Genomic DNA, 24155 nt, shown 5'->3' with positions numbered 1-24155 from the left:
TTTCTTTTAATCACTCATTTATTTCTGAATGTAGTTCCGCATTTATTTTTCTTCTGCACAACCTGCTAATGAGAGGGTGTCAACCATGGACTTGGTCGGGTCATGTGATAGCTGGGGGCCAGGCATGGGGAAAACAATCCTTTCCCTCTGACAACAATAAAAGGACACACAGGTAAATTTCACCAATTGAAGGTAAAGAGACAAGGGAGACGAGAGTATCAATACAAGAAATACACTTTATTATAAAATAACCCGCATCAAATAAAATTCTCACGAAACACACCCACAATGGTAGGAATAGCTTCCGGGGCCAGGATTAATGGGAACAAGGCAGGCCGGCCGCAACTCCGGAGGTCGTCCAAAACCCACCTCAGTTCACAGCAAATCAGATACCACACACACCCGTGCTAGGGAAGTTATATCAGAGCACCCACAGCACACCGTGCAACACCGCCGAATAACGCAGCTAGCCCCCCCTGTTCCACATAATAACGCAGCTAGCCTCCCCTGTTCCACACAAGTCCTCACTGGCCCCTAGAAAGAGAAACATTTATAACGAAATTCAAACAGAAATCATACGAAATATTATAAGTAAAGACAAACACCAAATAATAATTTTACAGACACTGTGTTGTAGCAGCTTTGACACTCGATCGGGCCTCCAGATGACACATGAACTACATTCAGAAATAAATGAGTGATCAAAGGAAAATAGTTAGGATGAGTTTAGCATTTCCTTAAACATTTTCCATTTGCCCACCAATTTATTTTATTTATTTGCCTACTTTCATCACGTTTAATTACTTATTTATGTATTTAAACAAGAATACGTGTATCTATGCACACATTTATTTATTTATTTATTTATTTATTGTTTTTGCAGGTTTCGTCCTCCATACATAGGTTCGTTGAAAGCATTACACGGTCACTTGATGGCGCTATTAGATTTTGAAGGACAGACGTATAGGGTATTTTAGTAAAATGTTTCTACCCTCTATTGTTTATTTTGCACTAAATAACGGCTTTTTTTTTTAGGATGTTCTCTTTTATATGGAGTGAACATTTACATTCATGTTCGTGAGTGACACTTATGGCTAAAGTTATTTGTCTATATTACTATAGTAGAATTACCACAGCAAATAACCATTCATAAGTTACTACAAATTACTATAGTACCTTAACTATAGTATGGTTCAAAAACACTATAATATTTACCAGAGAAATTTTACTACATTTTCCATGGTAAATTTACTATAGTATTTTTTCATGTGGGTTGTAACTACAATATGTAACGTTGTGTTAAATGCTACTGTCTATGGTTAAATGCTTATTTGTGGGTGCGATTGTATAAAAAGCAACTAAAAAATTCAACCATATCACATATTTATTTTCTTTTCTTTTCCTTTCTTTTCCTTTCCTTTCTTTTCTTTTCTTTTCTTTTCTTCACATAATTGCACGGATTTCATTTTAAACTACTTTGTAAAAGTGGGATAAATGTCATTGGTGTTTCTGTGGGCAGAAAATGAACTCCCTTAAAAGTATTTTTCACATTTTCACTAATTTATTAAAACGTATCTACTAGATAAATGTCAAAGAGTAGCCTACATAGCCTACACGCATATCACGCGGGAATTCTGTCATTTTGTCTTTTTTCTTCTGCACTTTTCCACTCCAGTGCCATTTTATTGACATTGTCTCCTTGTTGAAGTATGCACACTAAACGATGAATAAAACTGAGGGTAAAAAAAACCAACTAATATTTTAATAGTTTTAAAGTCTTGAACTGAGACAAGGACAAAACAACATAAATATATTCATGGAATGCATTTGAAAAGTATAGAAAATAAATGATGATGGTATAGTAAACGTTTCTGAGACAATTTTAATGTCTCCTACATTCAGCAAAAAAGTTGAAAGTCTGTTAATGTTAATAAAAAACAAACAAACAAATATATCAACATAAACTGTTGGGACATAAAAGTGCATCCCAAAATGGAAAGATTATTATCAAAAATTATCAAAATTATTTACAACTCTTACTATTTTCCCCCTCTATTTTCCTCATTCCCACGAAAACATGGCTTGTCCACCCCAAAACTGGCAAGTTAAGATAAATTAGTAAACGTTTCTGAGACAATTTTAATGTCTCCTACATTCAGCAAAAAAGTTGAAAGTCTGTTAATGTTAATAAAAAACAAACAAACAAATATATCAACATAAACTGTTGGGACATAAAAGTGCATCCCAAAATGGAAAGATTATTATCAAAAATTATCAAAATTATTTACAACTCTTACTATTTTCCCCCTCTATTTTCCTACGGTTGAACCCACGCATTCAGAGCAGCACAAGGCTTAATTATTGAGGGTGACCCCCGATTGCTCAAACCAAATAGAGTTTTAGCAAGAAGCTCTTAGCTATTCAATTATAATTGGTGTATTCGGTCATAACAAGCATATGCGTTTTAGCACAATGGGTGGACTCTAAAAGGAGCCTCAACAGCACATTAAAACTGCATTACTTCTTCCAAGAAGTGTACTCAAGATCTTTCTGGTCTCGATGCGCACACCGTTCCAAAAGCGCACACGTCTCCAAAGGTGCACGTTTTACCACACAAAAGAGATGACATTGTTTGAGTTTTAACAAGAGGTGTACATATGGCATCCGGGTTGTAATTAAATGTTTTTAAGTTGTTGTTTTTGTCTGTGCAGCGAAGTTTCCTTTTCTTCTTTATGTGCAGCCTTTTCCGAGTCTGAACAAGAGAGAAGAATGAAATAGCTTTTCTGCCAGTTTGGAACAAATGGATGGCAAAAAGCTGGTCAGCGAGTTTTAGTCCTTGATTGCCTTCTTCAGATGCCCTTCAAACAAAGGCTGGGGATGAAAATAAAGCCCCACCTGGTACTTCTGTTTGCTAAAATAATAAGAAATAGATTTCGTTTCATAAATAATTGCAACAGATTGTAAAGTGCAGCAGTTGAAGAAGTATCAATCAAGACAGCGAGGCCAGGTATCACCTGCTCTTCAGTAAGACGAATTTATTGTTAAATCAGATTCTTTGGATTATCTATGATTTCCACAGCAACAGGTCGCCTATGTTTGCCCATACTTTGCATAACAAGCAAGATATTACTAGGCACTGATAAAAATCGGGGGACAGATCTGACAATCCCAAACACACACCTGTCTGGCGATATCCTAATATGAATCTGGCATCAAAAGTTATTTGTAAAGCGGTAATATTTGGTTTACTTTGGATAATTTCGAGGCCTTTATAACAGCACGACATCATTCCCTATCTCCTTGCTTTATTTGTCCATTTTATTGAAAGCATATGGTTATCAGATGTCCTACAAAATACATATTTAGTTAGACTGGCGATGAGTGCCTTTGTGGACACTTGGGCACCACGGTAAATATTTTGCGCCCATAACAGTGCTCATGGTCTCTCCAATAAATGAAGATTTATCAAGGCTTGGGGGCTTGGGGCCAAGTGTAAACTCGTGCTATCCGACCATGTTGAAAGTCTTTTGTTTGCAACTGCGACCAAATTTATGACGCGCACTTGATGTTCTTAATAACGGACTCCGTTTGGAGACACCAGTGCGCACGCATTTTATTTTCTATGCAAATGTTTTTGTGCATAATATTCTGTGTTTTCATTGTACTATGGAAGTGCTGCTGCTCACAAGTACAAGTTATTCCACATTTTCTTCAATTAAATATTATTTTCCCAGGGTTCTGTGCACTACAGCACAATTTACGCACAGGAATATCGCCACAAAGCGCCAAACGGCAATGACACTAAAATAATACTGTTTATCAGTAATTCGTTTCCGTTTCGAATAATGAAAATTTATTGTTGAAACTGGTATGGTAAGTGCTAATAAAATGTCCATTAACCATGTATGTTCATAATACCTACATGATGTGTTAACGCCAATCACATAAGACTATTCCTGCTCCAGATCTGTGAAATTTTCTATCTTCCAGAAATTGATGTTTGATAAAACCTCATGCATATACAGTACCATTATTATAATTCAATAATGAACAATTAATTAATTTCAAAATAAAGGCTTATAAGCCACTATATTTGCAATAAGCTGGTGATGAAATTGTTTTAGATAAATGCAAGAGTGCTATGATAAACAACAACAATAACAACAACAGACAACTATAGAAAACTTCACCTGACATGTTCTACCCTGTTTTTAAACCCTCTCTTAGTTTATTTCTTAACCATGAAGGTAAATTTAGGAAAGGGCCGTCTCTGATTGGCCACTTGACTCCATTTGTTTGTCCTAGAGCGCAGATAGGATAAAGGGGCATAAATGACGAATGGGCGCATCACCCTCTTTGTCCCTTTGATATATATATTAAGGGAATGAAAAGAGACTGCATGTTGCTCACTGGTGGACAGGACGCGCAGTGCTGTAGACCACCACCTTCACGGAACCTCGGTTTCACTGAGCCAGTCTGCAAGCCAAGAGGTAAGCATCTGGATTATGATAGGTTTCTTATAGGTTGTTATCCAAGACCTTGGACTGAAGTTGTCCTGTTGTGTTTTTCATGTACAGAATGACTCCAGGGTCCACGTGCGCGTCGGTAGGAAGGAATGGGACATTTAAATCTAACTGGAGTTCAGCATTAGATCTCAAGTCTGGATCCACAGACATTACCAAAAGCCAGCAAATCAAATGCAACAAAGAATTTGAGCTTGACAGCATAGACTCGGCGACGAAGGAATGCTCATCTACCGTCAACGAAGAGAACACAAGAAGTAAAAGAATGAAGAAAAAGATGCCAGTTAAATCAGCTAGCAGACAACGTGGGAATCGCAGAGTGAAGGCAAATGACAGAGAAAGGCACCGCATGCATAAACTGAACTCCGCCCTGGATATTCTGAGAAGCGTGCTTCCAACTTTTCCCGATGACGCGAAACTGACTAAAATTGAGACTTTGAGATTCGCGCACAATTACATTTGGGCATTGTCGGAAACATTGAGAACTGCAGACCATGTTCGACAAACTTCAAATCACGATCGGGATCAGGAGAACCTCACTGTGCCAAATGCTTGCTTGGATACGCGTTACAGCGCATCTAGCGCACGCGCGTCCAAATGGCACTCCACAAACTCATCATCAAATTGGCAAGAAACTCAAGGCTACTACGCTGACTTGTTACTAGAGGGATTTAACTGCAATTTTCAGGACAATCTAAAATTGAATCTGATCTGCAAGTAGCAAAGCAAATCTTGCAAAAGTTGTCCCTTGCTGTAAAGTCCACGAGAATGACATGTAGGGCAGGTCATGAGTGTAGAAATGTTATTTTCCGTTTATGCCTTAAGAAAAACGTCATGATTTAATCACTTTAATTATTCAAATGATTTATTGTATGTTTCCAGTCATTTTTATACGCAAGGGAAGTTTAAACGCAAAATAGCTCTTTTCTTTAAATTGCCAGCTCTTAAAGGGTTAGTTCACCCAAAAATGAAAATGTTGTCATGAATTACTCACCCTCGTGTTGTTCGAAACCCGTAAGACCTTGCGTCATGATACTGTCATGAACCCGCGTCCACAAGTGACGCAGTAGAGACGAAAATGTGGAATAAAGTCGTTATTTGCTGTCTATGGGAGGGTCAGAGAGCCCTCATATTTCATCAAAAATATCTTAAACTGTGTTCCGAAGATGAAAGAAGGTCTTAGGGGTTTCGAACAACAGGAGGGTGAGTAATTAATGACAGAATTTTCATTTTTGGGTGAACTAACCCTTTAACACTAAAATATAGTGTAATAGTCATTTTGTTTTTTGTAAATATCTGTTATTTCCTTCTTATTCATTTAAGCAAACAAATAAAAAAAAAAACTTTTTTGGGTAAAAATCATAAATTCATATTGAATCTGCTTTAGTGTTTCGTCAAAGAAGCTTTAACTGTTGTCATGCAGTCGCTGTGATTTTACCAAGTAAGACAAGTTCCTGGATCAACATCTTTTGTTGATCCTGGATCAACATTACTGTCCAAAAATATACACTAAACCAAATCCCTACCCCTAAACCTAATCCTACCCATAATTTATTCCTAAAATCAGTGTGAAATGATAGCTGATTAACAAGGGTGTAGAAGCACCTAACCCTGATCGTAAGCCTAAAACAGACATTTCCTCAAAAGTTATCCCTCAGATCTAGATTTTACCTATTATCATTTAGCTAGGTGTTAATATATTTCTCTATATTCTTGCAATAATTGAGTAATTAGGTTCACTTTTACAAGACAGCTTCGAGTTTTCTTACAGCTGCACAAAAAAAGCTATATTGTACTCTGACTGAAATGTGAGTGGGTTGATGCTTACAATACATCTGGAGTATTTAATCATTTATTCAGCTGTATTTATAATGCTTTTGAAAAGCATCATTTTCAAAGAAAAAACCATAGAGAAATTTCACAATGGATATGCAACATTTTATTTCTAGCAAGGCTGAACGTTATTTTCATACAAAAATATGGAGAATCCAAAAGACAATGTACATACATAGAATAGATTTTTACATACTGGTGTGCATGGGGAATACAACCATGATTACATAATTTCAATGATCAGTTGATGAAAAACATTTCTTGAAAATCTGCAAATGCAATAAGTGGTCTTAAGATACCCTAGCACCAATAATACGAGCCTTTTATACAATGAGATAAATGTGTGGAATGACAAGGACATTGGAATGTATGATAACAATAGCACTTAATCTGGATAGACTATATTCACATATTCAGGTGATGTCTAATCACAATTTCCTGATTACTGTTGCCAAAGTCCATTTATATCCATGCACATCTGTCTGAGTATGTAAGAGCTGTTACAAACATTCATATTGGCAACAAAGCAGCCTCACTGAAAGACTATCCAAATAAAGTGTTACAGATTTCCAAAGGAATTCCCCACATAAGGGAAGGTGCAGTTTTAAAGTAGAACGTGGGAAACATTCTACTTTGGAAAAACAGTGACAACATCATAACCCTCTGGAGGAGTGACGTGTTCACGTGCGTGTTTCTCGCAGTAAATTTTGTCCTCGACAAAAAAGTGTCCTTTTTGCTTAAGATTGATCCCGCAGTCTGTGCAGACGAAGCATTCTGGGTGGCGAAACTTATCTCGAACTTTGACCATCAATCCTCTTTATAACCAAATAAAGAGAAAAAGGTTGTTTAGGAAAACATGTTTGCAAAAAATCCAACAATTATAACGAAATAATTAACAGAGCAAACTCCACAGGTATTATAAAGAAATTGAGTTCCAAAATGTTCCACTAGATGGCAACACTAGCATAACACCACAACGGCACGATACAACAAAGTACATGCAACTGTTCTAAGATGGATTTCATTAAAACTTCTCCTATAAAGATAAAGCAAAAAATTGAAACTTACACAATCCCTGAACCACATTTGTCACAAAGAGAGAGATTTTCAGGATTCCCAACGGAGGCTCCAACTTTTGTGGTGGGGGCTTTGACACTTCTGAAGCCTGAGGGTTTATCTGTATCACCTGACGCAAAGAAACAGAGATCCATCATGTAATGCTAAGGCTTTCTTTTATAAGCCCAAAAATCTGAAACAGAATGTGTTTCACAGCTGTAGTCACAGGCAAGGCTTTAGAAACTGATGATTATGAATGACCAGAATCACAGACGCCCATTTTGTCAACAGAAGCTAAGGCCTGCTGGGTGACCTGTGTGCAATTCAGACACAATGTAGTATGGTATACAAGGTTTGTATGAGATTATACCAGTTTCCAGGATCTCCTGCAGAACTTTAAAAGAGGCAGACTGGCGAGGAGGCTCATTGGATTCTTGATTCTCCTGCAGCATTTTGTACACTTCAGAGTCTGCAGCTAACGCAGGCATTGGCTGGCCAGGTCTACAGGGATCTGGGCTATAAAACATGCAAAAGGTCACAATGATGACAGTCACAAGACAAACAATATTATCTCAAAAGTATTATATTATTCAACTCAAACCTAAATGGCTAGTTTCAGCCCCGACAGACATACATTCAAATAACTATACTAATACAGCACAGAACTGGAATGAGTGTAGCACATAATGATATATGTATTCATGAGAAGTAGGAAAAAAACATCTTTTAAAAATCTGGTTGAAAACACTTGTCAATTCATAGAAACTTTGTATTCATGCCGGTACATGTCATGTTGGGTTTGAAAAACCATACATTTACTATACAACTAAACACAAGAAAAGTTTAAATTTAAATGTCATGTGGAGTAACCATCAAGATATATATAATGCATGCATTTATAAAAGATTTCTATTTCAAATAAAGGCTGTTGTTTTGAACTTTGTACTACTCATCAAAGAACCTTGAAAACAATGTATCACGATTTCCAGAAAAACATTAAGCAGTACGGGGACAAGACAAGGTTTTCCACTGTCCCCATTTCTTTTCGCGATTGTGGTTGACCCACTAGCAATATATATTTGACAACAGACAGACAATCAACCAGTTGTTGTAGGGTGCCTTTCACAACATATTTCATTATATGCTGACGATATTCTGTTGTTCGTCAAAAATCCTAGCGAGTCTATTCCGCCTTTACTCTTCTCCATTACTAGATTCGGGAAATTATCAGGTTTCACTGTAAATTAAGAAAAAGTGAATTGATGCCTGTTACTTACAATATCAGTAAGGAGTTCCTAAGATCCACCCAGTTTAAATTAGTAGAAAACTCTTTCACATACCTAGAGGCTATAATAACCAAAAACCCAAAATATCTACTTAAGGCCAACTGTCAAAAGATAATTGACCAGTTAAAAAAATAGCATAGATTACTGGAGTACATTACCAGTATCAATGATTGGTAAGGTCAATGTGATTAAGATGGTGAGTCTGCCAAGATTCCTTCATTTATTTATGTCAATCCCTTCATGTATACCACAATCCTACTTTAAACAATTAGATAAGATTATTCATCAGTTTATATGGAACTATAAAACAGCGAGAATCAATAAAAAGCATCTGTTAAAGCCAAAAGAAAAAGGCGGACTTGGGTTACCTTTTTTTTTTTAAAGCATACTACTGGGCTAAGCATCTGAACATATTTTCCTGGTGGAAAGCTGACTTAAAAGATGATTATGAGATACCTGATTGGCTTAAAATTGAACAGGCCATTTGTTCCAATTCATCATTGCAGGCACTGTGCAACAGTCCAGGGAAGATTAATAAGCTTATTTATAACAACCATTTTGTGATAGGCCAATCCCTAAAAAATTTGTAAGCAAGTTAGAACATATATTAAAGCTCCTAATGTGTATGTGGATAGCCCCATATGTGAAAACCATGCCTTTATCCCCGCGCTCAATGACATGGCGTTTTCAATGTGGAAGCAGAAGGGAATAGGGCATATTAGCCCACTGAATGGAAATTTCTTTTCCTTTGAAGAGCTAAAATCAAAGTTTCAGCTACCCAGTTCCCATTTTTTCAGGTACTTGCAAATTAGAGACTACGTCAGAAAACTATTTCCCAATTTCATGCGATTAAGAAAACATGACATATTAGAGGAAATAAATTGATTTAACGCTGGTAATTGTAAAGCAAATGAATGAATTTCAAGAAATCAAGAAAATGATTTCTGAAAGATCATGTGACACTGAAGGCTGGCATTATAGTTACTGAAAATTCAGCTTTGTCTTCCCAGGAATAAATTACATTTAAAAATATATTAAAATAGAATCAATTCTTTTAAATTGTAATAATATTTTACTTTTATTGTATTTTTGCAGCTTTGGTGAACATAAGAGACTTCTTTAAAAAAAAAAAAAAAGTAAAATTTTGACCGACCCCAAGTTTTTGAATAATAGTGTATTTTGTCAAGGTAAAAAGCATTTTTTAAATAAAAAATATATGATTATACTATTAGTTAGGGCTGCACGATTATGACAAAAATCATAATTGTCGATTATTCCCTTGAAATTGTAATTGCGATCATTAATTACGATTATCACAATTTTCATTGAATGATGTTTATACCATTGTTTTATGCAACTGCATGCCGTATTTTTATATGCAAATAAACAAGCTGAAAACACTCTAACTGAAAAACTTTTAGTGCTTTTCTATAGTATTAAGCCTCAAATGTCAAATATACATCGGATTGGTTTCTTCTTTAATTATAAAAAAAGTAAAAATATGAATGGTATTATAATGTTATACTAAAACTAAAATTAAAATAATGGGGAAAACCCTTAAGATAACATGCAGAAAGAAAAAAACACATCTTAAGCACGCAGAATAACATAAGTGGACTTTGAACGATCAATTGCCGCTTTGAACGATTACGTAATTGTGGCATTCATAATTGTAATCGCGATTTGAAATTCGATTAATTGTGCAGCCCTACTATTAGTTAATAAAAACATTAGGTTTTTGGGAGTTACCTTGCCTTGCCTTGACTTTTCATGTCACATCATCATTATCAGTCATAAAGGTCGGCAGGTTATCGAGAGAGGACTCTCTATAATATCATTTCCTGTTTTATGTTTTTTTTTTCTGCATGTTCATTGTACCACATAACTTTGTGACAAGTATGTCAATGAGGTGTGTATCATGCTTACTTCCTACTGGCTTCACTGGAGGCAGCAGAAGTCTGGACGCCGTCCACTGCACTGTTGAAACTCTTAATGTTTTCAGAGGAATACAGGCCAGCAGGGTTATTGTACATGTTGGTGACCACCCTCGGACTACCAGAACTGAAAGGAATGGCACTCCTGTTATGAGCAGCGCCTATATGTTTCATCTCCTACAGAAAAAAAGAGCAGGTACTATGAGTATAAATCTCAAAAACATGTCAAACAGAACTGTAACTTTAAAAGGTTATTTCACCCAAAATGTCTTTGATCATTTACTCACCCTCATGTCATTCCAAACCTGTATGACTTATTTTCTTCTTTTTTTTTGTCCATATAATAAAAATCAGTGGACTCTAATGTTGTTTTGCACTCCACTGACTTACATTGTATTTTTTCAAAATATCTTCTTTTGTTTTTCACCAAAGAAATACAGTCATAAAGATTTGGAATGACATGAGGGAGAGTAAATGATGACAGAATTTAATTTTTGGGTGATTTATCCCTTTAAGACACAAAAGCAAAGCCAAAAGACATAAAATAATTTCATAAGAATGGCAGTAATATATAACTATTCAGACCAGAAGAAAAGGTCTGAGAATCAATCATTACTTTTTTATATAACTGTAGATATTATAACCAAGTTGATGTGAACAAAGACCATTTTACAACAGGAGAAAAAAAAAACACACAGAAATTTTTTCCACACTAATGACTAAGGTTTTAATGACTTTCGTCTGTCAACAACATATTTAACACTTGTTTCTTATTATGTTTCTCCCTCTGCTTAAATTGGGAAACATTTGTAACACCCAAACTATGTAGTCAAACTCCACACACTTCCTATGATCACTCACATTCTGACCCTAAATTTCCAACATACCCTGCAGGATGTGGATCTTGCGTCATGGTTTTGGCTGATAAACTCCCTGGTCTCCATGGATAAGGCTTTTTAGGACATAAACAATGACTTCACTTTGGCAGCCTAATGGTGCCGTGCCTTAATTTGTTTAGCGGCTATGGTTCTGTTATGTATGACAGTCTCATGCACTACGAAGGGCTTTAAAGCTCATTGAAAATGATCAAGGGTCCATTTAAAAATGACTCAGCTCCCAGATAAGCACAGCTAAAACGCACCTGTGTTTCTTTATTTGCCAGATTCATCTTATATGGATTGGTCTTTCCTTCTTCAGTGACCAGTGGGGACCACATGTTTGACTCTGATCTGCAAAAAATGGTAAACTTTCAAACAGTGAATCAGTAAATGATTAAGGTAAAAATATAAAATCATCATGGCTCAATAAAAATGGTCTGCGCCCAATGTGAGAGTTTCAGGCAAGTTGATGCAATTGTATTGATCTTGTATTGCGTAAGTTTACATGGCATAAAACATTGGGTTGTCTGTCATATATCGATTGTCGTTGTTGCAAATTCTGCTGATTTAGACTTGTCACCCAGGTGACGTTATCTAGCTGACTGACACCGATGAGGATATGTTGAAATTGTGAGAATGACTTGTGAAAGACTTTAGTAAAAAAAAAGAGAGAGAGAGAGAGAGATGAAAATTAGACCCAGCAGCATTTTACATTGTATGCCATTATCTTCCACCGTGTCACAGAATATTAAATCTAGAATGTCTGGAAGAATTTAATAAAAGACAACTTTTCTGTTTATTTTGGAAGATGTTTCATTATATCATGCTTTTCTGGGTGCTCTACATACTCATAGCTAATGATACATTCAGGTAAACCACTGCATGTTTCCCTTTGCAATGTAATGTCCCACCTGTCAATGGAAAGCACCATTTCCTCTATGCAAGCTTTGATTTTATTTTGTGCTTCCAGGTGAGTCATGCCCTCTGTTGATTCTCCATCTATGGCCAGGATCATGTCCCCCATACAAAGGTCTGCTTGAGCCGCTTTGCTTCCTGGGGTCACCTGAAAAAGTCAAAACTTCATCATCATCATCATAATCTAAAAGGCTTTAGAATTAAATTGTGTAGTTTTCATGCCCAAATATAAACTTAAAGGAAATATGGCAGAATTTTGACAATAACTTCTCTTTGGTGTAGCTTTCACTTGTTACATGATGACTTCCTCTATGTCAGGGTTTGCACGTTGTGGTTAAACATGCACTCAGCATGTTTTTATTTACATTTAGCTGGCTCTTATAAACCAACTATTGGGATGAATATCAACTAGAATGCATGATGTTTGTTTATTCGTGAATTGCTGCTTCACACAAACTGCTTGTTTATTTTCTGAACACTCTTGGATCCAATCCCGACTAAAGGGTCGTTCACATCAAGGATGATAACTATAATGATAACTGAAACAATAAAGTTTTGATATTTGTTCTAATTCTGTGAGAATAGGACGAGCGACAGATGACATAACGGCAGGGCACGCTTACAATAAACAGAATGTTATTACGCGTTGTGGACGCTAATATATTTATCATTACAGTCATCGTTTTTGGTGTGAAATGGCCTTAATTTTTACATTGAGTACTGACAAGAAGTGCTATTTGAAGCGAACTATTATTGGTCTCAACTCTCAACATGGTGGCACCCATGAAAGAGACCCACTCTAGTAAAATAAATTAGCTTAGCCTATTCTAGAAATCTGATGTTGGGAGTCTTATACTAATGCAAGTGAACAATTTTTAAAAATAGTATTTCTTTATACGTACAACTTTTAGTTAAAAATATTGAGTGCCCCTTTAAGAGATGACAGGCAGCTTGTTGCGGTTGAAGGTACACGTTTGAGTGTCATATAACATTATAACATGCATTCATGCCATGAATACTTGTAATGTTTTGAAATCAATACAGGTTAGGTGACTGAACACTAATCTGCGAAACCGTATGGAATCAAGTACAGAACAAGTTCTATTTTGCGAAAGAACCTGATTTTGCGTCAAGATGAGCTAGTTAGATAATTAGTTCCATTTGTTTCACGAAACATTTAATCCAAGCGCTCGAGACATTGCGACGCTGACGTTCAGGTCGATACGGTCGCGTTCACGTGCGTTTCTGTTGGATGCTGCTGCTGCTGCTGCTGCACGCAGGCGTGACACGTTTTTGAGAACGTTTATCCAGACTGTGGAGTATTATATGTTGGCCTAGTGATGTCTGTGAAATCCATTTTCCCTCTGTGATAAATTATTAACAAATCCGAAGTTGGTTTCTTACCCTCGAGATAGTCAGAGGCTGTTCGAAATCTTTTCCCCCGACCAGACGGAAGCCCCACGGTCCAGGACCTTGTAAAACAACCCGTAAAGCCATTATACTTCCAACACGTAGCCTAAGCGGATGGCGTATACTAAATCCTGAACTAGTGCACTGTAAACTGTGCTATGGACTCCGCAGTTTCGAGTAACTGTAGCGGGACAGGGAATTCACTTTGAAGAGACGATACCTGGGCGGAGCTTCCTCAGAAGTGAGCGAATAATGTCAAGTCTCTGTGCTGATAAGAGCTTATTTCCTATGTTTGTTTAGGGGTGGACCGTTACGTCATCTTATATTGAAGTTTACCATGTATGGAAGAGCCAAATCCTGAGATTTGGCATGTGCCACTCCCAAATCCAGTCGAATTCCTGGCAAGGGGGTCATTCGCTTAGTGCATGACTTTGCAGGACTATGGATCACATTCTCAGCATTCCCAAAAAGTGGAACAAGTGCAGACAAAACGGGCAACGCGGAAGCACAATGTCAATATTTGATTTACACTAGAGTTGTATAAACTTAATCAACAACAGTAGCACTTCCACAGAATGGATATCCTACAGTACAAGTGAAGACAGACTGCTTTATTTATGAGAAGGACTTTTCAAGTGCTCCTCGAGTCAGTTTAGGCCTACAACATGTTACACTATGTTTGTGAGGACATTTTCCAAAGTTTTTCACTTGTACTTTTTTAGATAAACTGCCTTAGTCAAGGGATGTATTACAAACAACTTCCTATCTTAATTTCATTCAATTTAAAAATGTTTCCTAAAATGTTATGGTTAGTACAGATAAGGATTCTGAGTTAGCATGTTATATAGAGCCAGGGGCTTATCAATCTGTTTAGTAACCATGCCGGATGCAGTTAGAATGTCATTTGGAACACTGAACTAAACAATCTTAACTTCTGAACATACCTCTTAACTCGGTAACACCCTTCCTGCAGAGTTGAACCCTGCTTAATAAAACCTGCCTGTAATTATCAAGGGGTCCTAAAGTCTGTCAGTAACAGTTTCAAGTATGCTAAACTGAACTATGCAGAACGGAAGAAAAGAAAAGAAAAAAAAAACCACTTTTGCCTTCCCATTACTTTCCAATAGAGAGAAAAAAAAATATGGCAGTTCGAGGAGAGAGAGAGATGTCAAATAATCAGTCACGCCCCCAGAAACTATATTAGAAACTTCATCAGCAGTGTGGACCTGTTTTTTTTTTTGTAATTTAATGCTATAGGGTAACATACAAATAAAACTAATTTACTAATTGGTTTATTGCAGAAATGCATCATCACAGGCTGTGATAAAACCCATTTGTATTTTTTTGCAATGAGAAATTATGCAATAAAAAGAAAAAATAAATTAAATATATGTATATAACTATATAGAGTAAACTATTAAAATAGCAATAAAATGTAAACAAAAATGAACCTACATTAGAAACCCCAGCAAAACAGTAATTATTTTTTTGTAATTTAATGCAAATTAATTAATTGATTAATTATTGTGGAAATGCATCAATGCATTATCACAGTCTGTGAAATATCTGTTCATACATGACAAACCCATATATTTTTACTGCCACATATAGTGTATAGTGTATTTGCATGCAATGAGAAATTGTGAAATGTTAAATAATGTAAAATACAATAATAAATAAGTAACAAAGAAATAAAATGAAATATTAGTGCAAAATAAGAAAAACTACAATTAAATTAAATAAAGTAGACTATCTACAGAGTAAAGTAAATAGCAATAAAAATAAATAAACAAACAACAACAATGAAAAATTGAATACATTTTTTAAAAAGAAATCTCTCTCTCTCCCACCACCATAAATAGAAAATTTTATTTTATTACACGGTGTAACGCCACACCAGCAGAGGGAGCCCTCGCCTGAGTACTGACTGTGTACCGCTCCCTCTGCTTCTGCGTTCATTTCCTGTTTGATCAGTATTTAGCAAGGAACTGTGTGTTTGCTCATTGCGACGTATTGCCAGTTTATCTGCCTTACCAAGCGTTTCCATTGTTTTCTGCCTGCCTATTCTGTCCAGAAAAGAAACCCAAGTCATGGAAGAATATATTGAAGAGGCCCTTAGCTCAGGATTCATCCAACCCTCCACGTCTCCAGCTGCAGCAGGTTTTTTCTTCGTTGAAAAGAAAGATGGAGGATTAAGGCCTTGTATTGATTATAGAGGACTTAACAATGTTACCGTGAAATTCCGCTACCCCCTTCCACTGGTTCCTTCAGCACTAGAACAGCTCCGTGAGGCTACCATTTACACCAAACTTGACCTACGGAGTGCATATAACCTGATCAGAATTAAAGAGGGCGCTGAATGGAAAACTGCCTTCCTCACCATCAACAGACGACGTCGACCACATCCTCCCTACCAAACTGGACAACGGGTCTGGCTCTCTACGAGGAACCTCAAATTGCGGCTACCAAGCAGGAAGCTCAGCCCCAGGTATGTTGGTCCTTTCAAAATTCTAAGAAGAATAAATGAGGTCACATATCAGTTAGAGCTTCCTGCTAACTATCGTATCTCTCCATCCTTTCATGTTTCACTGCTCAAACCGGTCCACCCGGAGGCTGACCCCAACAATGAGGCTCGAGAGCCGCCACCGCCGCTGGATGTTGATGGAACCCCAGCTTACAAGGTGAATGAGTTACTGGACTCAAGACGGAAAGGGGGTCAGCTTCAATATTTGGTGGACTGGGAGGGCTATGGACCTGAGGAGAGATCGTGGGTAGCCGCCCGCGACATCCTGGATCCCTCTCTCATGGAGGACTTTCATCGAGCCAGACCCGATCGACCAGCACCACGACCACGGGGACGCCCACGTCGAGCGCCAGGAGGCGCTCCTAGAGGAGGGGGTTCTGTAACGCCACACCAGCAGAGGGAGCCCTCGCCTGAGTACTGACTGTGTACCGCTCCCTCTGCTTCTGCATTCATTTCCTGTTTGATCAGTATTTAGCAAGGAACTGTGTGTTTGCTCATTGCGAAGTATTGCCAGTTTACCTGCCTTACCAAGCGTTTCCATTGTTTTCTGCCTGCCTATTCTGTGTATGATTCTGCCTGATTATCTGCTCTACGGTTACTGATTTACCCCTTTGGATTGATAGCCTGATTTGGACTGATGATTGTGTTTGGACCTTTTGCCTGCTTACTCGTCTCTGCCTTTTGGATCTCCCTTGTGTATGTTGAAAGATTGGACTGCTGTTACGGTACTGACTCTCTGCCTGTTATTTCTATTAATAAACTTCTGCAAATGGATTCTAATGCTGCCTCAGCCTCACTGTTACACACGGATGGATTTTGATATCATAACGTAGGCCTAATACTTTGTATTAAATCATTATTTTGTCTGATTAAAATAAAAATAATTACTTCAATTAAGATTAAAGTCTATAAGTAAAAATTTGGCCTCTTTATATAAACAACAGAGAACCAGATTAAGTAAAATAACAATAAATCATTATTTTATCTTATTTAAATAAAATTAGCTACTGAAAGTTGTAAAAAGTTGTAATTTTTTTTTTACGTAATAAGTAGAAATTTGGCTTCTTTGAATAAATTACAGAGAGCCAGATTAAATATTTTCCTTAATGCCTAACACAATTTTAAATTTGTCTTTCCATTCAAAGTTGAAGGCTACTACATTTCTTACAGCCTGTTAACATTGAAGGAGCCTGTTGGCGGCACCAGCGGTGCGTAATAGCCTACGTGCGAGCTCGGAGTTGAAGAGCATAAATCAGATGTGCTATAAACCTGCGACCAACAGAGGTCATCCTCAACCCTCTGCGCTCAAACATATGGACAGTTTCGAAATGTCTCAGTGTTGTTTTCGTTTCCACTTATTTTTTCCGTGATGACAGCACTGTGAACGACAGAACCACAAACACACTGCTCGTTCTCAAATGATATATGTTTGCGTTCGACCTCAATAATCAAAGCATTTGAGCGCGAGATCAAAACATCACTGGAGTTAATAAAATTTATTTTTGTCTTCAAGAGAGTGTACCTACATTACACCAAGCAGATACAAAGTGTTTAGTAAGCCTTATAAAACCAATATTTTAGTGTTTGGATGAGATAACATCATGAAGTTAGAGAAGTTCCCTAAGCTGTTCTTTTTAAAAGCACATTATTAATGTTGTTCCTCTTTGACAGTGAGCTCTGTTGGAAAGCAGAAGTAAAGCATGTGGCCTGAAACTATAAGTACGTATCAATAAGTCGGTGAAAGTATCGACTCTGTGTTGTGTTTAAATCTTGTGGTTAGTCCTGAGGCCCCTCTGCCCCTGGTACCCCTCAAATGTGTCATGAGCGGAGCTAGAAGGTGTGTTGTGATGTCACTGTGTGGGACTCAGTTCAATAATGACAGGTGGAGCTCAAGAGTATGTTGCTGGAAGACGTCAGAGCATGTGGGAGAGTGCAGATCGAGGGGCAGTGGTTTTGTTGAATACGGGGCCAACGGTGACATTTTGAGCTGTTAACACCTTCAACCTCCGTACCGCTCCCCCACCCACAGACTGATGTAGTTGGGTTTGACCAACAGTACAAGCAGGTGCTCAGTGGTCAGATACAGCTAGATGGTGATGGTCGCAGGACATATTGTCTGTACAAAAAAGTATTTAATATAAGGCTTAGTGTGATATAAATAGACAGATAGATAGATAGATAGATAGATAGATATTTTCATTAAACTGCATTAGAAATGATAATTATTCTTTCATAATAGATTCTCCATAATATTTCATTAATAATAATTAATATGTAATTATTAATTGTCATCATCATCATCATCATCATAGATTTTAGCCATTTTCTTCAATTTATTCAGCTGTAAACATACACATAACAAACAAAAAATGTTTTGACATTTATTTTATTACACTATATTGTAATATGATATTTTACACCTTTTTAATAAATTCATTATATTATTAAACTAATTAAATTACTTTTTACAAATACAATATTTTATTTAATAAACATTGTGCAAAATAAATAAATAAATACATGTTGAAATTCAAATTGAATTAAAATTGCATTAAATTGAATTAAAAACGGTCATATTAGTTTCATACAGTTTTAGAATATTTCATTAAATTAATTAATATATTACTGTTGTTGTTGTTATAACCAATTTATGCAATTAATTCATGCGTACATTTTCAAATGTCTTTTGTTGATTATTTTGTAACACTGGATGTATTTTACACGAAATACCTTTTAATAAATCATTATTTTATCTTATTAAAGTTGTAAAAGTCTAAGGCTAAACTTTAAATGCAGTGTATTTTGCTTTGGTCAAAAGTGTCTGCCAAACTATTTCACTTTCAAAAGCACACAACAGAGAATTTCCTGGTTACGTTAGGTGTATAATGGACAACTACATGTGGTATAACCTAGGCATCTATACTATAAGTCTGTCTACATGTGTTTTAGCTTGTTTTATATACTGTATGCATGTTTATATGAGTGTGCATGAGAGTGATATGTTTGGAGGTGTGGCACTGAGTGAATGGAACTTAAGAATGGAATGGTGATAAGTTCAGTATGTATCAATTTCAGCTCATATCTGAGGCAGATAATTTGCAAGCACAGACTGTTCTAATGCAGGTCTCTGTGTAGGGTTATAGGGATTTTCCCTCTGTGCAGAAATCTGAGATTCATTGCACATGAGGTAAGCATTTCAGTCAAACACACAGGCAATATGTAATTAGACAAACCTTCAGGACACTTACACATGCCTCTCTTTCTCCAAGCAAAATTGTTTAATGAGTACCCTTGATTTAGCTGTTGTATAAAGTAGATTTGCTTGCTGAAGAGATTCTGAATGACCTTTGCTTTAGACCTTCAGATCAGAATAGTGTGAAAGTGGCATGTTTTGTCTGCTACTCAAATGATTTTCCATATTAAGCAGGATTTTCAGATTCAAATATTAATGTTCCTGAAAAAATTGATGCGAAAGCAATTTTCACTAAGAAATTGCTAGTAAATTTGACAAATAATAACAAAGAAATATCAGTAACACACTGAATTAAAATAGAGATCGACCGATAATCAGTTTGAAAGATTTTCCCTGATATTTATCTTTTCCATAACTGGAAATTGTTTTTTGTAATATCGGATCCACCAATAAAGCCCATCTTTTTTGCACACACAACATGCATCACTGCATCTGAAGGGTATAATCAACTTGACATAAGAGCCATTAATGCACAAATGAGATGCGTTACATAAATGCTTGATATGTAGTTTAAGCTTGACGCTAAAGAACTACATGAATTAAATAAAACAGCCTTAAAAGATCCACTAATAATATGAACATTTACTACATAACAGCTGTTTCACTAACAAGCATCTAAGTAATTACAGCTCTGTGAAAAATGAATAATCTATCTAAATGGCCACATACACTGTAAAAAAATTCCATAAAATTTACAGTAAAAAAGTGGCAGCTGTGGTTGCCAGAATTTTACTGTAAAAAATATGGTAGCAACATTTTAGGTTTTACGGATTTAGCTTAAATTTTCATTTAAAAACAGTATTTAATTAACTGATATAATGCTAATATACCAACCTATTAAAGTACTGAAATCTGATTAGTACTTTTGTAACACACTGAAAACCCCCAAAAGCAGGTGGTGATGATGAATCACATGATGAACCAAAGCTCATCATAAGCAGCTTTTCCATAGAATGAGAAAGAAAATACTAATGTGTCATTCACACAAATACTAAACACCATAATGGTAACACATGACACTAACGTAATGCAAATAAACATTAATTTAACAACCTTAGATGTAACATACAACCTTAATGAACACAACTGATAAGAAGCTACCGTATTTTTTACGGTAAAATTCCGGCAACCACAGCTGCCGTTTTTTTACCGTAAATTTTACGGAATTTTTGTTACAGTGTAAGAAGAAACTGTTATTTCAACGAAAAAACATCAAATGTAAAATGTAACGCAAGGAATTCTGGAAATGTCAATTTACATTTTTTCACTGTAAATTATATGTTCTTTTCACTTATAAAAACTCTATTTTAAAGTAAAATTACATGAAATGTCCAATACAGTTTTTCACCGTATATTGTATAGTAACTGCTGCATTGGTATCAGTTATAAAAAATCAGGAAGGGTCAATCTCTGAATTAGTTATGCAAGAAGTATCAGTATCTTAGTATAGAAGTATCTTTTATCAGTCCTTTTCTGGATTGCCTTTCTTTATAGCAAAAAAATCACTCTCTCTCACCAGCGCCAGATAGCAAAGCTTGGCATTGAAGTTTCACCATTCATAAACACAGTACATTATTAGACTGTAATATTATCTTTCCTTGTGAACTTCCTCATTCTCCTGGTGAGAGCAGCACACAAGAGAAGGCAGTTCTTTGAGGCGTGTCATCCATTTCCCATCACGCAACAACGTGTGTGTGTGTGTGTGTGTTTGCTCGTGACGGAGGACAGGGGGAGGAGCTTGACTGGAACTGAGAAGTTTGGATCTGTTGTATTTTGCCCTGGCTTTGTTCCAGGGCAGAAATGCTCTGACCAAACATGTATCATTGTAATGTAGACGCACAAAAGACTTTGGAATCCCTTTTCAGCTCAGTGTTGAATGCTGGTAACAAGATAATGATATTGTGTTAAGGTTAATGTGCTTTGGCTGGGAGCCAGGTCAGAAATCTAACTCTTGTTAAACACAGAAGCACTTATAGATATGACAAAGCATATACTGGAAAATAAGTAGGAGTATATTAGGATTATACAGCCACCGCATCGTGGTCACAATTTTTCATCTCAACATCTTGTATTTTTCATAATTGCTGCTTATTTTTGACTGGTGTGCAAATATTAGCTGTTGTTAAACTGAGTGGTTTCTATTTTCATCTTCTTCATTAGTTCCAGGAAGGTAAAACAAACAAACGTCACTTATTTAATTCACTGACATCTGCTAAAGTATTTTCCACCAAGATCTGTGCGATTATTACCTCATCATGGTAGTCATGACAACACCAGGACTTATGATCTGATATGATCAAAAGAACTCTATTGAGTCATTAACCTGTTACCTTTGCCCTCATTAACAAGCATAACAGAAAACTTTTTCTAAGAAAACAAAACTTGCTAAAATCCCACAGTAATGCTTGCACTGTCCCTTCGTATGAATTGTTGTTTCTGTTTAGGAGCTGCATTGTGGTTTGCTACAGACAGACAGGAAGCCACGATTTTTTAAACAGCATATCTTCCAGATAAGACCATAAGAAGAGTCTGTCTACAAGTGTGTCCTGTATTCACAGGTATTGACGTCTCTGGGGAAAGCAGCTCTTGTTCATACTGGCTATAAACCACACAATTTCAAGAAAAGTTGTGAGCTTTATCAGAATATAAAATAAGATTATTAAAAAAATCCATGTACTGACGTCTTTAAATGTTTACCTAAAAATGAATGACTCACACCGTTAGCTTGAAGGCCTATGATTGTTCCTGTTTTTCTTTGATGCTTAAAGAAAGCATTTTCTTTGATGCTTAAAGGAATAGTTCACCCAAGGGGGAAAAAAAATGCTGAAAACTCACCCTCAGGCCATCCAAGTTTGTTTTTCATCAGAACAGATTTGGAGGTCCACTGCAGTGAATGGATGCCATCAGAAATGAGATTGATAAAAACATTGGGGAAAGTTACTTTTAAAAGTAATGCATTACAATATTGCGTTACTCCATAAAAAGGCGTTACTTATTTGAAAAAGTAACTCAGATGTTCTCTTGTAAATTAAAAAGTAATGCGTTACTTTACTACTTGAAAAAAGTAATCTGATTACGTAACTTGCGTTACTTGTAATGCGTTACCCCCAACACTGAACATCACAATAATCCACAAGTAATTTGCGTAATCTACGTAATAAACAAACCCATCACTAAAATGTTTTTAACTTAAAAACATTGCTTCGGGCTAAAATATGAGTCCCATAACCATAATATTACTTTCTCCAGTAAAACAGTTGTCTTGTCTGAATCAGGAGAGAAATAACAGGAAAACAAAACAAAACATTGTGCTTATGCTTATGATGTAATATATAAAATCCAAGAGAACCTTCTGCTTCATTTGACATCGATTCCAACACAAACCAAATTATTAACCAGATGTGAAATTTGACATTATTACCTAAAATTGACTTACACTACTGTTCAGAAGTTTAGGATCAGGAAGATGGTTTTTTTGTTGTTGAAAGAATTCATACTTTTATTCAGCATTTAAGTGATATTAAGTGATAAGAGACAGTAAAGACATTTGTAATGCTACAAAAAATCTACTTCAAATAAATGCTATTCTTTTGAACTTTCTATTTATCATAGAATCCTGAAACAATGATTCTGCTTTCCACAAAAAATATTAAGCAGTAAAACTGTTTACAACATTGATAATTATAAAAAATAATTGTTAATTGAGTAGCGCATCAGTTTGATCTATTTCTGAAGGATCCTGTGACACTGAAAACTGGAGTAATGGCTGCTGAAAATTCAGCTTTGCCATCACAGGAATAAATTACATTTTAAAATATATGTAACTAGAAAACAGTTATTTTCAATCACAATATATCACAGTATCACTGGTTTCACTGTAAACACATTTATCGACCTCAAACTTTTGAATGGTATAGTTTAGGGCTGCGCAAAACCACGTTCATAATCGCGCGATTTTTTGCGCAGCTTGTCAGTAAACAACGGCTCTGTGTAGTAAATGCTGCTCAATGTGAAAGCCCGCACGTGATGGAGATTTACCGCTGATTACAGAAGCGGCTTTACGGACAAGATGCGCGTTAAATATCGCATGCGATTTATCGTGCAGCCCTAGTATAGTTTATATTTTTACACAGTCTTACAACTTCGATCACCTCAGGAGGGTGTTGGTAATTTATGATAGTGATTTTACCCATGTAGCACATTTCTGATTGATTATTAATACAATTTGTTTAACTGATGGTGTATGCAATATCTCATGTATATGCAACATATAAAAATCGTCATCATTTTGTAACTCCAGTATTGAAATGACATAAAAAGAGAAACAAAAAGTAAAAGAGTATTTCCAAATTGTGGAAAAAAAGTGAATAAAAAAATGTCATTAGGAAGTAAAAAATTCCTAAGTTTCAAAATCAATTGAGTAACTCGCCAGCATAACAATGTGGTTCTACACATTATATACTGTATAGCCCTGTTGAGTTTTGAAACTGCTTGAATGACACAATGACTGCTTCACAGGTTTTAATATTCTTGTTAGCATATG

General features: G+C 36.1%; 3 protein-coding genes across 3 annotated transcripts; 2 read left to right on the top strand and 1 right to left on the bottom strand.

Moving 5' to 3' along the window:
- The first annotated feature begins 4578 nt into the window (after nucleotides 1-4578).
- Nucleotides 4579-5244, top strand: LOC107743583 (neurogenin-2-like). Its single transcript, XM_016556916.1, has one exon. The coding sequence runs from the start codon at nucleotides 4579-4581 to the stop codon at nucleotides 5242-5244; it is 666 nt and encodes a 221-aa protein (XP_016412402.1).
- Nucleotides 5245-6807: 1563 nt separating this feature from the next.
- LOC107743498 (PDZ and LIM domain protein 1-like) lies at nucleotides 6808-14093 on the bottom strand. The gene is made up of 7 exons (XM_016556723.1): nucleotides 13830-14093; nucleotides 12422-12573; nucleotides 11774-11861; nucleotides 10625-10809; nucleotides 7783-7928; nucleotides 7425-7542; nucleotides 6808-7171 (listed from the first exon to the last, which is right to left on the bottom strand). Exons 1-7 carry the CDS (start codon nucleotides 13920-13922, stop codon nucleotides 6985-6987), a joined length of 969 nt encoding a protein of 322 aa, XP_016412209.1. The 5' UTR covers nucleotides 13923-14093; the 3' UTR covers nucleotides 6808-6984.
- Nucleotides 14094-15925: 1832 nt separating this feature from the next.
- Nucleotides 15926-17130, top strand: LOC107743582 (uncharacterized). Its single transcript, XM_016556914.1, has one exon. The coding sequence runs from the start codon at nucleotides 15926-15928 to the stop codon at nucleotides 16778-16780; it is 855 nt and encodes a 284-aa protein (XP_016412400.1). The 3' UTR covers nucleotides 16781-17130.
- The last annotated feature ends 7025 nt before the right edge of the window (nucleotides 17131-24155 follow it).

Source organism: Sinocyclocheilus rhinocerous, unplaced genomic scaffold, assembly GCF_001515625.1.
Source record: "Sinocyclocheilus rhinocerous isolate Xijiao unplaced genomic scaffold, SAMN03320098_v1.1 scaffold677, whole genome shotgun sequence".
Lineage (NCBI taxonomy): Eukaryota > Metazoa > Chordata > Actinopteri > Cypriniformes > Cyprinidae > Sinocyclocheilus > Sinocyclocheilus rhinocerous.
The sequence above is the reverse complement of the archived record's forward strand: the minus strand, read 5'-3'. Positions and strand labels throughout refer to the sequence as shown.